At 60.0% G+C, this 16095-nt stretch overlaps 1 protein-coding gene across 3 annotated transcripts in view; it reads left to right on the top strand.

The window, feature by feature from the left end:
- Window positions 1-2657: 2657 nt before the first annotated feature.
- LOC120393549 (immunoglobulin superfamily member 1-like) overlaps window positions 2658-16095 on the top strand; it is a 35979-nt gene continuing 22541 nt past the window's right edge. Inside the window, exons 1-3 of one of the 3 annotated variants that reach the window (XM_039518171.1) lie at window positions 2658-2895; window positions 3300-3335; window positions 5649-5930. In XM_039518171.1, the coding sequence (XP_039374105.1) occupies window positions 2865-2895; window positions 3300-3335; window positions 5649-5930 (349 nt within the window). In that variant the 5' untranslated portion in view covers window positions 2658-2864. The remainder of the gene's footprint in view (window positions 2896-3299; window positions 3336-5648; window positions 5931-16095) is intronic. The other 2 variants (XM_039518170.1, XM_039518172.1) reach the window with 2 other exon arrangements.

Here is a 16095-nt window from a genome sequence, read left to right as displayed (position 1 = left end):
TCAATGCATGCTTGTTCTCTGTGGACTCTCGCACGTGGCTGTTAGGCGAGGGTCATTGTTATGCAACCTAATTGTAAACCATTAACAATAGTAACACTACACTAATTGCCCTACTTAGATGCAGTATTTGCAGACCGAGATCACCCTGAGGCGGGTCACTCGTGCCCAGAAAGACCGCATGTTATGGGACGCACTGCACAGACCAGGACCATATGCAGCAATGCTAGTAGAGGCGATGGTTCCACTCTATATTCGGATGTCCTGGCGTGGAAGAGTCTGCTTCCACGGGCGTAACAAGCGACCTCTTCCGACGAACCTCATGCGGAGGCTTTGCGAGGAACTGAATGACACCTTCGTAGAAATGTCGCTAGAGGACTATTTTTCTATCCCCATTTGTGTGGACCTTCTCTTCATATAATTTAATATATATTATAGTTTAATATTTAGAATTTTGTAAATACTGTTTCTATTTTTTCTATAACAATGTTATAAAAAATAAATGTTTATACGTGTGTTGCACTTACCGCCTGATCCTTCCCCTGATTCCGAGTCCTGGTTAACGGGCGGGGAGGGTTGGTAGGGGATCTCTGTGAGGGTGATGAAGAGATCCTGGCTGTCAGGGAAAGCGGGAGTGGGTTCCATGTCGCCTGCGCCGTCCTCTAAAGACCCTTCCTCATCTTCCCCATCGGCGAACAGGGAGGGGGAACTGTCCCGGTACACTATTCCGTCCTCGGAGTCCACCGTCACTGGTGGGGCACTGGTGGCAGAGCCACCTAGAATGGCATGCAGTGCCTCGTAGAAGCGGCATGTCTGGGGCTGGGCTCCGGGCGTCCGTTTGCCGCTCTGACTTTTGATACCCTTGTCTTAGGTCCTTCACTTTCACGCGGCACTGCATCGCATCCCGGCTGTATCCTTTGTCTTTCATGGCTTTAGAAACCTTCTCGAACGTCTGCGTTCCGCTTGTTGGAGCGCAGCTCCGAGAGCACAGACTTCGCCCCACACAGCGATCAGATCCTGGACTTCCCGGTCACTCCATGCTGGGGACCTCTTTCTATTCTGGGATTGCCCGGACTCCTCTGCTGGAGAGCTCTGCATCGTTGCAGGTGCTGAGCTCGCCCCGATGTGCAACCAGAACGTCAGATTCAAACCGCCCAGACAGGAAAATGAATTCAAATTTTCGTGGGTCATTTCCTGTGTGGCTGGCCAGAGAATCCAAGCTCGGACTGCTGTCCAGAGCGTCAACAGAGTGGTGCACTGTGGGATAGCTCCCGGAGCTGCTAAGTTCGATTAGCATCCACACCAAGCCTAATTCGAGCTAGCAAGTGCGAATTTAGCGTTACTCCACCTGCCGGGGTGGAGTACCAAATTCGAACTAAAGAGCCCTCTAGTTCGAATTAAATGGCTTCCTGGTGTGGACGGTTGAGCGGTTAGTTCGAATTAACGCTGATAAATTCGAATTAAAGTCCTAGTGTAGACCAGGCCTAAGATATTCTCCATCTTATTCTCTATCCCCTTTTTAATGATGCCTAACATCCTGTTTGCTTTTTTGACCGCCTCTGCACACTGCATGGACATCTTCAGAGAACTGTCCACGATGACTCCAAGATCTTTTTCCTGACTCGTTGTAGCTAAATTAGCCCCCATCATATTGTATGTATAGTTGGGGTTATTTTTTCCAATGTACATTACCTTACATTTATCCACATTACATTTCATTTGCCATTTTGTTGCCAAATCACTTAGCTTTGTGAGATCTTTTTGAAGTTCTTCACAGGCTGCTTTGGTCTTAACTATATTAAGCAGTTTAGTATCATCCGCAAACTTTGCCACCTCACTGTTTATCCCTTTCTCCAGATCATTTATGAATAAGTTGAATAGGATTGGTCCTAGGACTGACCCTTGGGGAACACCACTAGTTGCCCCTCTCCATTCTGAGAATTTACCATTTATTCCTTCCCTTTGTCCCCTGTCTTTTAACCAATTCTCAATCCATGAAAGGACCTTCCCTCTTATCCCATGACAACTTAATTTATGTAAGAGTCTTTGGTGAGGGACCTTGTCAAAGGCTTTTTGGAAATCTAAGTACACTATGTCCACAGGATCCCCCTTGTCCACATGTTTGTTGACCTCTTCAGAGAACTCTAATAGATTAGTAAGACATAATTTCACTTTACAGAAACCATGTTGACTTTTGCCCAACAATTTATGTTCTTCTATGTGTCTGACAATTTTATTCTTTACTATTGTTTCAACTAATTTGCCCGGTACTGACGTTAGACTTACTGGTCTGTAATTGCCGGGATTAATTCTGGGGTTCCCCTTCATTTCCCCAGCCAGCTCCAAACTGAAACCCCGTCCAGCTGTCTCACACCCCCTCCTCCTGGTTCCGCCTCCAGCCTTTGTCCAGTTTCCCGGGCAGAAGGTGTCACCTGGCCCCAACCCCCCATCCTGGGCTCTCATGTTACGTGCTCAGCTATCTTCCCTCAAGGAAAGTCTCCCATCGCACACACAGTCCCAGTAAAACTCCCCTGCAACATTCCCAGGTCAATACTCCCCACTCCCTGCTGCATCACAGTGACCTTTCCCGAGTCCCCACAGAGACATAGAGAGGCTGGGAGCTGCCTGATGCGTGGCCAGGCTGAGGGGCTCAGGGTTTCCTGGGTTTTGCAGGGACCTCTGCTTGCTTTGGCTGTTCTAGATTTCGCCTGCAGATTAGAGACAATGTGTGATGGACACAGGAAGAGATGACACATCGTTGACTTCCTGTAACTGGAGCCACCAGCTGAGTTCCTCATTTGGGGCTTGGTTGAGTTGAGCTTCGGGGTGTTGGTGGCAGCGCTGAGGGGCCCCTGGCTGCCCCCATCATGGCATCTGCTCTCACCGTCCTCCTCCTCGGTGAGTATTGAATAAAGCCAGGGCATGTGCCCATCATGGGTCAGATCTCAGACCAGGGCGTGTGCCCATGGGGGGAGGGATCTCAGACCAGGGCGTGTGCCCATGGGGGGAGGGATCTGAGACCAGGGCGTGTGCCCATGGGGGGAGGGATCTGAGACCAGGGCGTGTGCCCATGGGGGGGTGGGATATGAGACCAGGGCGTGTGCCCATGGGGGGTGGGATATGAGACCAGGGCGTGTGCCCATGGGGGGTGGGGGTGGCAGAATCTGAGTCCAGGGCATGTGTCCATACAGGAAAACTGACACCAGGGCATGTGCCCGTGGTTTGGGGTTGGGGGTCTGAGACTAGGGTGTAGGATCCAGTTGCCCTGGGATCTGGTTATTAACGAGCCGTCTCCTCTCCAGGCTGCTGGCTGGCCGGGCACAGCGGGGTGTGGGGACGTGAGTATCAGTTTGTGGGGAGGACGATAACATCAAGGACGGGGGAGGGGATGCATGGGGTGGGGAAAAGAGGAACTGAGCCCTGAACCTTCCCCCAAACTCAACCCAAACTCCGTCCGTGAGCTCAGACCCATCCCGGCCCTGCTAGGGAATAACTAGGAGCCGAATCAGGCTTGTGGGGTCTGATGAAGCAGACGGGAACCGTCCCCTCATTCAATGTCCTCTCCCACTCCCCACCCCCGGCTGTGAGGATCGGGGTTGGGGGCGGCATGTGGATTTATTTCTGTCATGGACTCACAGATCGTGCCCACTCTTGGCCCCGTGCGGTCCGTGGGGGGTGCCCCTTTCAGTGTGACAGCCCTTCTCGGGGGTCCTCTCTCTCTTGGGGTCAGGCCACTCGACCTCCCGGAGCTGCACCTCTCTGAGCCTTAGCGCCCCTGTCTCTCAGCCCACGCGCTCTGTATCCCCCGGGCCTCCTCACCGCCGAAGGGGATAATGCCACCCTGCTTTCTAGCCCGGACCGACTCTCAGCCAGCATAAAACAGGAGGGTTTATTGAGAGTTGAACCCAGCACAGGAAACTCTCAGGGCCTCAGGCCTGGCCTCCCTCAGCCCAGCACATCCCAGTCTCCCCTGCAGCCAGGTGGGCTCTGCCTGTCCCCCCTCTCCAGCCCAGAGCCTCCCTGCTTCCCAGCTGGGCATCTGATATCACCAGCCCCAGGCCTCCTCTGTGCATTGTCTTCTCTCCAGTTAAACAGGGTCGTAAACAGGAAGGCCTGGGTCTCCTCTTCTCTCAGCCCTCCTCTGGCCCCTCTGGCTGGAACCGGCTGGTCAGGTCACTGGGGTCCTCTCTCTGCAGCCCATTGTCCTCCCACTGGCCAGAACCAGGTGTGACTCCTGAGCCGGGTCTCCGGGTCACCAGGTCACCAGTCACTGGGGTCTCCATCCTCCAGGCCATCGGCCGGGGTCTCGAGTCTCTCTCCGGTCCTCTTTAACAACAAACTCCCTCTCGCCTCACCTCCTTAAACCAGTAACACCCAGGGACACTCTGTCCCACCCCCTGTCCATGCAACCCACTGGAAACCACAGAAAACCCCAAGAAACACCCCCACTCTAGATCCCCTCTGGGAACTGAAACATTCACGGTTAGTGCAGCCATGGGGGAAAACCCCCCAGATCCTCCCCTGCCCCCAGATCCACCCCGAACAGCTCCCTCCCCTGCACTCACAGCCTCCCCACCAAGGCCTGGGGAACGGTGGGTCTTGTGAGTTTCCTGCCAGTCACAGACTCTATTTCCAACCCTGGGATGGGGGGCAGAGCTGTATCGGGCCCATGGCTCAGGCTGGCCTCAGGCAGGGGGTGGTGGTGGCAGGTGATCTCGCATGCAGCCGGGCCCTGAGCTACATCTGGGTGAACCCCCTGCCCCCGAGCCCCACGGGCAGGCAGTGCTAACCCTGGTAGGGGACAGACTCCTAGAGAGGCCGAATGACGGATGGACTGAATTGGGACGGTGGGGTGGCGGTAGGGGGGAGCGGGATGCACCGATGGGACGCTCAGAGCCAGGCTTTGCCCTGATCCCTAGGCCCAGCAGAGGGGACCCCTGGCCAGGGAGTGGGGATGGAGTCACTTGGGGGTTCCCCAGCCAGTGGGGAGAAGCAGCCCCTGGAGATTTGGGGCAGAGGAAGGCCGGGGGCTGGGGCTGCTCTGGCTTAACACAAGGCTGTGGTCACCCGGGCTGGCAAACGTAGCTGGAGCTGCTCAGCATCGCACGGCTGGAACTGGAGTCGGTTGGCTGGCTGGGGCTGACCGGTGACTGGTGCTGACCGGGGGCACTCTGGCAACGGGGGTGGGAGGCTGTCGTGGGGGGCTGGCTGGCCGAGGTTTCTCCGGCCAGGGGGAGGGGGTGGCGAGGGGCACTCAGGGCTCCTGCCACTAGAAGCGGGGCCTTGTGCAATGTGTGTGTGTGTGTGGTGGGGCTGCAGGGCCAGCCTCCCGGAAAGGGGGGTCCACCCACCGCCCATGGGGGATGGAGTCACTGGGGGGAGCAGCAGCCACTGGAGATTGAGGGAGGGGGGATCCCTGTCCCTGGAGGAGCTGCGGAGCAGGGGGCCTTTCCCAGGGGGATACTCCCCATCTCGGGGGACACCCAGAGAGCTAGGGGCCCAGGGGCTGCTCAGCCGGCCCCTCCCCACTCCCCTGGAAACCCAGTACTCAGTTGGGAGCTGTTCTCGGGAGGGGCCGGTGCCTGGGTCGTCGTGTCGGCCCCTCCCCGCCTGGGGTCTCCATCTCACGGTCTGTCTGCTTCCCACTGCAGAGCCCAGCTACCCCAAACCCACCATCTCTGGGATCCCCAGTGACGGGGTTTCCTTGGGGGGATCCGTGAGCATCTGGTGTAAGAGGCAGCACCAGGATGTGCAGTTCATGCTGTATAAAGATGGACGCCACATCCAAAGTGTGGATACGAACTCACAGGCTCTGTTTCTCATCAACAACGTGCGCCGGGAGGACGGCGGGAACTACAGCTGCTCCTATCGCAGCAAATCGGAGCCGTTCAAGATGTCAGAGCCCAGCGACCCCGTGGAGCTGGTAGTGAGAGGTGAGGGGCCTGGCTCCGCATCCCCGTTCCCAGCCCCACCCCCAGCCAGACCCTCACGGGGACTCGGTGCCAATGGGACACTCAGAGCCAGGCTCTGCCCTGAGCCCTGATCCCGCAGAGGGGACGCCCGGCTGGGGAGCGGGGACGGAGTCACTGGGGGGTTCCCCAGCCAGGGGCGAGCAGCAGCCCTGGAGGATACTTTAACACTGTACCCAGTTTGTATGAACCATGAGTTGCTATTTAATGCCGTGATCCCAACTCCTCTGTTCTCCAGCGCCTGCCCCAGGCAGTGCCCTGGCTGGGGCTGAATGAGGCAGGGGCTGCAGGAGAATCAGTGGTTTGGTGGACACGGTGCTGGGCTGGGACCCAGGAGATCTGGCTCAGCTCCTGGAGCAGCCACAGACTCTGTGTGATGGGAGCACGTCTTGGTTTCCAAAAGTGTCCTTCATGGTGGGGGGGCCTCAATGTTCAGGGATCTCAGGCTGAACACCCACAAACCAAGACACCCATAGTTAGTGGAAACCTCTGCAAACCCTGGCCTCAATAGCGCTGGATCCCTTGTGCTGGGGGAGCATGTAGGGCCCCCGCCATGATCAGGGCACCATTGTGCCAGGCGCTGCATAAACACAGAGTGAAGAGAGAGTCCCTGCCCCTGGGAGCTCAGTGAGGAAAGTGAATCTGTCTGTGCCTGAGTCTCCCGCTCTGTAGAATGGGAGGCTGACTCCCTTCTTGTGTGCAGCTCGGGGCGTGTGGTGCTGGGCGGTGCTGGGCACCAGAGACCAGCCCGTGAGTCGCTCTGTGCTCGGGGGGCTGGATGCAGTGAATGAGGCAGGGGGCACACAGGTGGCATATGAGGGTCCCAAGCACTAGGGAGCCGCGGCTCCGTGTCTGTGGGGCCGGGAGCCCAGCTTGCAGGGCCGGGATTCTGGGTGGGGGAAACTCTGGGATCTGGGAGAGAATCTCTGCTTGGGTGCCCCTGGATCTGCCCGTGGCTGGAGCTGGGCGAGGAGGCTGGGGCTGGGTGGGTGCCCAGGTCTGGCTCTCACGGCCTGTCTCCTGTGCGCAGATCCCAGCTTACCCAGACCCTCCATCTCTCTGAGCCCCACTGGGGTCACCGCCCCAGGGGCAGACGTCACCATCCGGTGTGAGGGGCAGCGCCGGGACGTGAGGTTCTTCCTGCACAAGGCTGGAGACCTGAACCCGCAGCAAAACATGAACACTGCTGGGAACGTGTTCGAGTTCCGCATCCCCAGCGTGGGCCGGCAGCACGGAGGGAGCTACAGCTGCAGCTACCGGCCCCGGTCAGAGCCCTTCGTCTCCTCGCTGCCCAGCGACCCTGTGGAGCTGGTGGTGAGAGGTGAGGGGCCCAGCTCGGCGTCCCAGTTCCCAGCCCTACCCCCAGCCAGACCCTCACGGGGACTCGGTGCCAATGCGACACTCAGAGCCAGGCTCTGCCCTGAGCCCCGACCCCGCAGAGGGGACGCCCGGCTGGGGAGTGGGGACGGAGTCACTGGGGGTTCGCCAGCCAAGGGGGAGCAGCAGCCCTGGAGGCTACTTTAACGCTATCCCCAGTTCGTATGAACCATGAGTTGCTATTTAATCCCGTGATCCCAACTCCTCTGTTTTCCAGCGCCCACCCCAGGCAGTGCCCCGGCTGGGGCTGAATGAGGCAGGGCCTGCAGGAGAATCAGTGGTTTGGTGGACACGGTGCTGGGCTGGGACCCAGGAGATATGGCCTATCTTCTGGAGCAGCCACAGACTCTGTGTGATGGGAGCACATCTTGGTTTCCAAAAGTGTCCGTCATGGTGGGGGGGCCTCAATCTTCAGGGATCTCAGGCTGAACACCCACAAACCAAGACGTCCACAGTTAGTGGAGACCTCTACAAACCCTGGCCTCAATAGCGCTGGATCCCTTGTGCTGGGGGACCATGTAGGTCCCCCGCCATGATCAGGGCCCCATTGTGCCAGGCGCTGCATAAACACAGAGTGAAGAGACAGTCCCTGCCCCTGGGAGCTCAGTGAGGACAATGAATCTGTCTGTACCTCAGTTTCCCGCTCTGTAGAATGGGAGGCTGACTCCCTTCTTGTGTGCGGCTCGGGGCCTGTGGTGCTGGGCGGTGCTGGGCACCACAGACCAGCCCGTGAGTTGCTCTGTGCACGGGGGGCTGGATGCAGTGAATGAGGTAGGGGCCACACACGGGCATATGAGGGTTTCAGCACTAGGGATCTGTGGCTCAGTGTCTGTGGGGCTGGGAGCCCAGCTCGCAGGGCCGGGATTGTGGGTGGGGGGAACTGTGGGATCTGGGAGAGAATCTCTGCCCCGGGGGCCCCTGGATCTGCCCGTGGCTGGAGCTGGGCGAGGAGGCTGGGGCTGGGTGGGTGCCCGGGTCTGGCTCTCACGGCCTGTCTCCTGTGCGCAGATCCCAGCTTACCCAGACCCTCCATCTCTCTGAGCCCCACCGGGGTCACCGCCCCAGGGGCAGACGTCACCATCCGGTGTGAGGGGCAGCGCCGGGACGTGAGGTTCTTCCTGCACAAGGCTGGAGACCTGAACCCACAGCAACACATGGACCCTGCTGGGAACGTGTCCAAGTTCCTCATCCCCAGTGTGGGCCGGCAGCACGGAGGGAGCTACAGCTGCAGCTACCGGCCCCGGTCAGAGCCCTTCTTCTCCTCGCTGCCCAGCGACCCTGTGGAGCTGGTGGTGAGAGGTGAGGGGCCCAGCTCGGCGTCCCCGTTCCCAGCCCCACCCCCAGCCAGACCCTCACGGGGACTCGGTGCCAATGGGACACTCAGAGCCAGGCTCTGCCCTGAGCCCTGACCCCGCAGAGGGGACACCCGGCTGGGGAGTGGGGACGGAGTCACTGGGGGTTCCCCAGCCAAGGGGGAGCAGCAGCCCTGGATGCTACTTTAACGCTGTCCCCAGTTCGTATGAACCATGAGTTGTTATTTAATCCCGTGATCCCAACTCCTCTGTTCTCCAGCGCCTGCCCCAGGCAGTGCCCCGGCTGGGGCTGAATGAGGCAGGGGCTGCAGGAGAATCAGTGGTCTGGTGGACACGGCGCTGGGCTGGGACCCAGGAGATCTGGCCCAGCTCCTGGAGCAGCCACAGACTCTGTGTGATGGGAGCACATCTTGGTTTCCAAAAGTGTCCTTCATAGTGGGGGGGCCTCAATCTTCAGGGATCTCAGGCTGAACACCCACAAACCGAGACACCCACAGTTAGTGGAGACCTCTGAAAACCCTGGCCTCAATAGCGCTGGATCCCTTGTGCTGGGGGAGCATGTAGGGCCCCCGCTATGATCAGGACTCTGTTGTGCCAGGTGCTGCATAAACACAGAGTGAAGAGAGAGTCCCTGCCCCTGGGAGCTCAGTGAGGACAATGAATCTCTCTGTGCCTCACTTTCCCGCTCTGTAGAATGGGAGGCTGACTCCCTTCTTGTGTGCGGCTCGGGGCCTGTGGTGCTGGGCGGTGCCGGGAACCAGAGACCAGCCCGTGAGTCGCTCTGTCCTCAGGGGCCTGGATGCAGTGCATGAGGCAGGGGCCACACATGGGTATATGAGGGTCTCAAGCACTACGGAGCCGCGGCTCAGTGTATGTAGAGCTGGGAGCCCAGCTCGCAGGGCTGGGATTCTGGGTGGGGGGAACTCTGGGATCTGGGAGAGAATCTCTGCCCCGGGGACCCCTGGATCTGCCCGTGGCTGGAGCTGGGCGAGGAGGCTGGGGCTGGGTGGGTGCCCGTGTCTGGCTCTCACGGCCTGTCTCCTGTGCGCAGATCCCAGCTTACCCAGACCCTCCATCTCTCTGAGCCCCACTGGGGTCACCGCCCCAGGGGCAGACGTCACCATCCGGTGTGAGGGGCAGCGCCGGGACGTGAGGTTCTTCCTGCACAAGGCTGGAGACCTGAACCCACAGCAACACATGGACCCTGCTGGGAACGTGTCCGAGTTCCTCATCCCCAGCGTGGGCCGGCAGCATGGAGGGAGCTACAGCTGCAGCTACCGGCCCCGGTCAGAGCCCTTCGCCTCCTCGCTGCCCAGCGACCCCTTGGAGCTGGTGGTGAGAGGTGAGAGGCCCAGCTCGGCGTCCCCGTTCCCAGTCCCACCCCCAGCCAGACCCTCACGGGGACTTGGTGCCAATGGGACACTCAGAGCCAGGCTCTGCCCTGAGCCCTGACCCCGCAGAGGGGACGCCTGGCCGGGTAGTGGGGACGGAGTCACTGGGGGTTCCCCAGCCAAGGGGGAGCAGCAGCCCTGGAGGCTACTTTAACGCTGTCCCCAGTTCGTATGAACCGTGAATTGCTATTTAATCCCGTGATCCCAACTCCTCTGTTCTCCAGCGCCCGCCCCAGGCAGTGCCCCGGCTGGGGCTGAATGAGGCAGGAGCTGCAGGAGAATCAGTGGTTTGGTGGACACAGTGCTGGGCTGGGACCCAGGAGATCTGGCCCAGCTCTGGAGCAGCCACAGACTCTGTGTGATGGGAGCACGTCTTTGTTTCCAAAAGTGTCCTTCATGGTGGGGGAGCCTCAATGTTCAGGGATCTCAGGCTGAACACCCACAAACCGAGACACCCACAGTTAGTGGAGACCTCTGCAAACGCTGCCTCAATAGCGCTGGATCCCTTGTGCTGGGGGAGCATGTAGGTCCCCTGCTATGATCAGGACCCTGTTGTGCAAGGTCTGCATAAACACAGATTGAAGAGAGAGTCCCTGCCCCTGGGAGCTCAGTGAGGAAATTGAATCTGTCTGTGCCTCAGTCTCCCGTTCTGTAGAATGGGAGGCTGAGCCCCTTCTTGTGTGCGGCTCGGGGCCTGTGGTGCTGGGCGGTGCCAGGCACCAGAGACCAGCCCGTGAGTCGCTCTGTGCTCGGGGGGCTGGATGCAGTGAATGAGGTAGGGGCTACACATGGGCATATGAAGGTATGAAGCACTAGGGAGCTGCGGCTCAGTGTCTGTGGGGCTGGGAGCCCAGCTCGCAGGGCTGGGATTCTGGGTGCGGGGAACTCTGGGATCTGGGAGAGAATCTCTGCCCCGGGGGCTCTTGGATCTGCCCGTGGCTGGAGCTGGGCGAGGAGGCTGGGGCTGGGTGGGTGTCCGGGTTTGGCTCTCATGGCCTGTCTCCTGTGCGCAGATCCCAGCTTACCCAGACCCTCCATCTCTCTGAGCCCCACTGGGATCACCGCCCCAGGGGCAGACGTCACCATCCGGTGTGATGGGCAGCGCCGGGACGTGAGGTTCTTCCTGCATAAGGCTGGAGACCTGAACCCACAGCAACAGATGGACACTGCTGGAAACGTGTCCGAGTTCCGCATCCCCAGCGTGGGCCGGCAGCACGGAGGGAGCTACAGCTGCAGCTACCGGCCCCGGTCAGAGCCCTTCGTCTCCTCGCTGCCCAGCGACCCCGTGGAGCTGGCGGTGAGAGGTGAGGGGCCCAGCTCGGGGTCCCCGTTCCCAGCCCCACCCCCAGCCAGACCCTCACGGGGACTCGGTACCAATGGGACACTCAGAGCCAGGCTCTGCCCTGAGCCCTGACCCCGCAGAGGGGATGCCTGGCCGGGGAGTGGGGACGGAGTCACTGGGGGTTCCCCAGCCAAGGGGGAGCAGCAGCCCTGGAGGCTACTTTAACGCTGTCCCCAGTTCGTATGAACTGTGAGTTGCTATTTAATCCCGTGATCCCAACTCCTCTGTTCTCCAGCGCCCGCCCCAGGCAGTGCCCCGGCTGGGGCTGAATGAGGCAGGGGCTGCAGGAGAATCAGTGGTTTGGTGGACACAGTGCTGGGCTGGGACCCAGAAGATCTGGCCCAGCTCCTGGAGCAGCCACAGACTCTGTGTGATGGGAGCACGTCTTGGTTTCCAAAAGTGTCCTTCATGGTGGGGGGGCCTCAATGTTCAGGGATCTCAGGCTGAACACTCACAAAATGAGACGCCCACAGTTAGTGGAGACCTCTGCAAACCCTGGCCTCAATAGCGCTGGATCCCTTGTGCTGGGGGAGCATATAGGGCCCTCGCCATGATCAGGGCCCCATTGTGCCAGGCGCTGCATAAACACAGAGTGAAGTGACAGTCCCTGCCCCTGGGAGCTCAGTGAGGACAATGAATCTGTCTTTGCCTCAGTTTCCCGCTGTAATGGAGCAGGGGCTGTCTGTGTGGGGGATGGGAGAGCAGGGAGGATTTTAGGTGAGATGCAGGTATTCAGACTGTAACATGAGCTAGGCCTGGTGGAGGGGATGTGACACCTCCGGCTGGGGCTAGACAAAAGGGAAGGGTGGAGTGAAGTCAGTCTTCGGTTGGGAGCTGGGAGGTGGGTTTTCAGGGGATCCTAGGCTGGGATCCAAGCACCCTGAACCCCCCAGATAGGCCAGATTGAGGGGTCCTGGCTCTGAACACAAGCTGGGCTGTATCCTGTGATCCTGCTGTTCAATAAACCTTCTGTTTTACTGGCTGGCTGAGAGTCACTGTGAGCCCAGGAAGAGGGGTGCGGGGCTGGACTCCCCTACACTCCGTGACAACTCGTTGCAGCAGTGGGATCGACTGCACCCCGTGGACGGCGCTTCCTGCAGTGAGTGACTGGGGAGCAGTAAAACGAAGGGGCGATTAACCCCTGGGAGCGTGTGACCAGAGAGCAGGTCTTTACCGTAACAGGGTCCCCCGGGGGATCACAGCGAGCGATCCCAGGGGCGGAGGAGTCTGCAGCTCGACCCTGGCAGAGAGGTGGTGACCTGAAGGACTGGCACACTAGGGGTCCCCCTGGAACCCGTGGGGAGCAGCGAGCACCCCGACCTGCGAGCGGCCAGCAGGAAGATGTATGCCAAGCAGCGCAAGTGTGAGCTTGTGGAGCAGTGCAAGCAGAGGGGGCTGCACCATGGGAAGCTCACCAAGGCCCAGCTGATTGCCCAGCTGGAGGAGAGAGATCGCAGGAATGAACCGGTCCCTGTCTCTGAGGGAAGCAGCCGGGCAGATGCAGCGCAGGCACCAGTGTCTGCCCCCGCTGAGAGTGGTCAGCCGGCCGCTGAGGGCTCCCCAAGACCCCCCTCCCCTAGGCATAGGGGGAGGGGGAGGAGGAGCCCAGCTACGGAGGGCACCGTGAGCCCCCCGGCCAGCCGGGAATCATCCCGGCGACGCTCGGCCTCCGTGGAACTCAGGCGGCTGGACTTGGAGAGAGAGATCAAACTGATGGAGATGGAGGACCGGCAGAAGCAACGCGAATTCGAGGAGGCCCAGCGCCAGCAGGAGCGGGAGGAGAAGGAGAAGCAACGCGAATTCGAGGAGAGGGAGCAGCAGCGCAGACATGAGCTGGCCATGGCCCAGCTGAGCAACAGTAAGGCCCCGGCTGCGGTGAGTGAGGGGGGGCCCAAGCCTACAAAGAGCTTCGATAAGAACTTCCTGGCCCGGCGTAAGGAGGGGGAGGACATAGACACCTTCCTGACGGCCTTTGAGAACGCCTGTGAGCTGCACCAGGTTGACCCTGCAGACAGGATCCGGCGCCTCACCCCCTTACTGGACTCCACCGCCGTGGAGGTGTACAGCCGAATGAAGGGGGCGGAGGCGGGGGACTACAACCTGTTCAAAGAGGCCCTGCTCCGCGAGTTTGGGCTGACCCCGGAGATGTACCGGAAGAGGTTCCGGGGTCAACGTAAGACCCGGGAGGTCACATACCTACAACTGGTCAACCGGGCGCAGGGGTATGCCCGCAAGTGGACAGCTGGGGCCCAAACTAGAGAGGACCTGCTTGACCTATTCGTACTGGAGCACCTGTATGAGCAGTGCCCATCCGACCTGAAGCGGTGGTTGATGGACCAGAAGCCGGAGAACCCACAGCAAGCCGGCCAGCTGGCCGACCAATATGTGGACAGTCGGGCAGGGGATGGCGGGGAGGAGTCTCGAGGGAACAGGCCTGCCTCAACGCAGAGAGAGAGTCACCATGGGACCTCCCAGCGGGGCCCTATGGAGAACCCCCACAAAAGGGGAACGTCCAGCGTCAGGTCCACCCGACCCACTCGAGGGGACCCACGAGACATGGGCTGCTTTCACTGTGGCCAACAAGGCCACATACGGGCCCAATGCCCCAAGCTCAGAGACAGACCGAGCAGACCCAACCCGCCGAGGGTTGACTGGGTAAGGACCCAATCGGAGGAGGGGCAACATGCCCAAGAGAGGGGGGCTGGCAGCGTCCCACCTGGGAAGGAGGGAGGAGGGCCCCAGGCCAGCGCCTCTGGGGGGCTGGATGCTCCGGACACAAGGTTCTGCTACAGGGTGGCCACGGGGCTGCCCCTCCGGAAACAGTGCCTGGTTTCCCTGGAGGTGGATGGGAGGAAGGTCACTGGGTACTGGGACACAGGCGCAGAGGTGACGCTGGCCCGGCCCGAGGTGATGGCCCCAAATCGGATGGTGCCTGATACCTACCTGACCCTGATGGGACTATCGAAAGCTCAATGCCATCACCGTATCTGATGCCTACCCCATGCCAAGGCCTGACGAGCTCCTGGACAAGCTGGGAGGCGCTCGGTACCTCACCACCATGGATCTTACAAAGGGCTACTGGCAAGTGCCGCTGGACGCAGATGCCAGGCTGAAATCGGCCTTCATCACCCCCCTGGGGCTCTATGAGTTTCTAACCCTGCCCTTCGGCCTCAAGGGAGCGCCGGCCACCTTCCAGCGCCTGGTGGATCAGCTACTGAGGGGGATGGAGAGTTTTGCTGTGGCGTATATTGATGACATCTGCGTCTTCAGCCAGACCTGGGAGGACCACGTGTTCCAGGTTAGACAAGTGCTGGACCGACTCCGGGAGGCGGGTTAACCGTAAAGGCTGAGAAGTGCAAGGTGGGGATGGCTGAAGTATCTTACCTGGGCCATCGAGTGGGGAGCGGCTGCCTAAAGCCGGAACCGGCCAAGGTGGAGGTGATCAGAGACTGGCCCGCTCCCCAGACTAAAAAGCAGGTCCAGGCCTTTATCGGGATGGCGGGGTACTATCGAAGGTTCGTGCCCCACTTTAGCACCATAGCCGCCCCCATCACTGAGCTGTGCAAGAAGGGCAAGCCAGACAAGGTGGTCTGGACCGAGCAGTGCCAGCAGGCTCTCCAGGTGCTGAAGGAGGCTCTGCTCAAAGGCCCAGTTCTGGCAAACCCAAACTTTGACAAGCCCTTTATGGTGTTTACCGACGCCTCAGACACGGGCCTGGGGGCGGTGTTGATGCAGGAAGATGAAAAGGGGGAGAGACACCCCATCGTGTACCTGAGCAAGAAGTTGCTACCCCGGGAGCAGAACTACGCGGCCATCGAGAAGAAATGTCTGGCCGTGGTGTGGGCCCTGAAGAAACTGGAGCCATATCTCTTTGGGCGCCACTTCACCGTGTACACCGACCACTCTCCCCTGACCTGGCTGCACCAGATGAAAGGAGCCAACGCCAAGCTCCTGAGGTGGAGCCTGCTCCTGCAGGACTATGACATGGACGTGGTCCACGTGAAGGGAAGTGCCAACCTGATAGCGGACGCACTGTCCCGGAGAGGGGGCCCCGAACTTCCCCAGGTCACTGGGCAAAGTGACCCCGCTCAGTTCAGTCTCGGAGGGGGGAGAGGTGTGATGGAGCAGGGGCTGTCTGTGTGGGGGATGGGAGAGCAGAGACGATTTTAGGTGAGATGCAGGTATTCAGACTGTAACATGAGCTAGGCCTGGGGGAGGGGAGGTGACACCTCTGGCTGGGGCTAGACAGAAGGGAAGGGTGGAGTGAAGTCAGTCTTCCGTTGGGAGCTGGGTGGGTTTTCAGGGGATCCTAGGCTGGGATCCAAGCACCCTGAACCCCCCAGATAGGCCAGATTGAGGGGTCCTGGCTCTGAACACAAGCTGGGCTGTATCCTGTGATCCTGCTGTTCAATAAACCTTCTGTTTTACTGGCTGGCTGAGAGTCACTGTGAGCCCAGGAAGAGGGGTGCAGGGCTGGACTCCCCCACACTCCGTGACACCCGCTCTGTAGAATGGGAGGCTGACTCCCTTCTTGTGTGCGGCTCGGTGCCTGTGGTGCTGGGCAGTGCCGGGAACCAGAGACCAGCCCGTGAGTCGCTCTGTGCTCAGGGGGCTGGATGCAGTGAATGAGGCAGGGGCCACACATGGGTATATGAGGGTCTCAAGCACTAGGGAGCCGCGGCTCAGTGTATGTAGGGCTGGGAGCC

This window comes from Mauremys reevesii, unplaced genomic scaffold (assembly GCF_016161935.1).
Source record: "Mauremys reevesii isolate NIE-2019 unplaced genomic scaffold, ASM1616193v1 Contig23, whole genome shotgun sequence".
Lineage (NCBI taxonomy): Eukaryota > Metazoa > Chordata > Testudines > Geoemydidae > Mauremys > Mauremys reevesii.
This window is presented reverse-complemented; position numbering and strand designations above follow the sequence as displayed.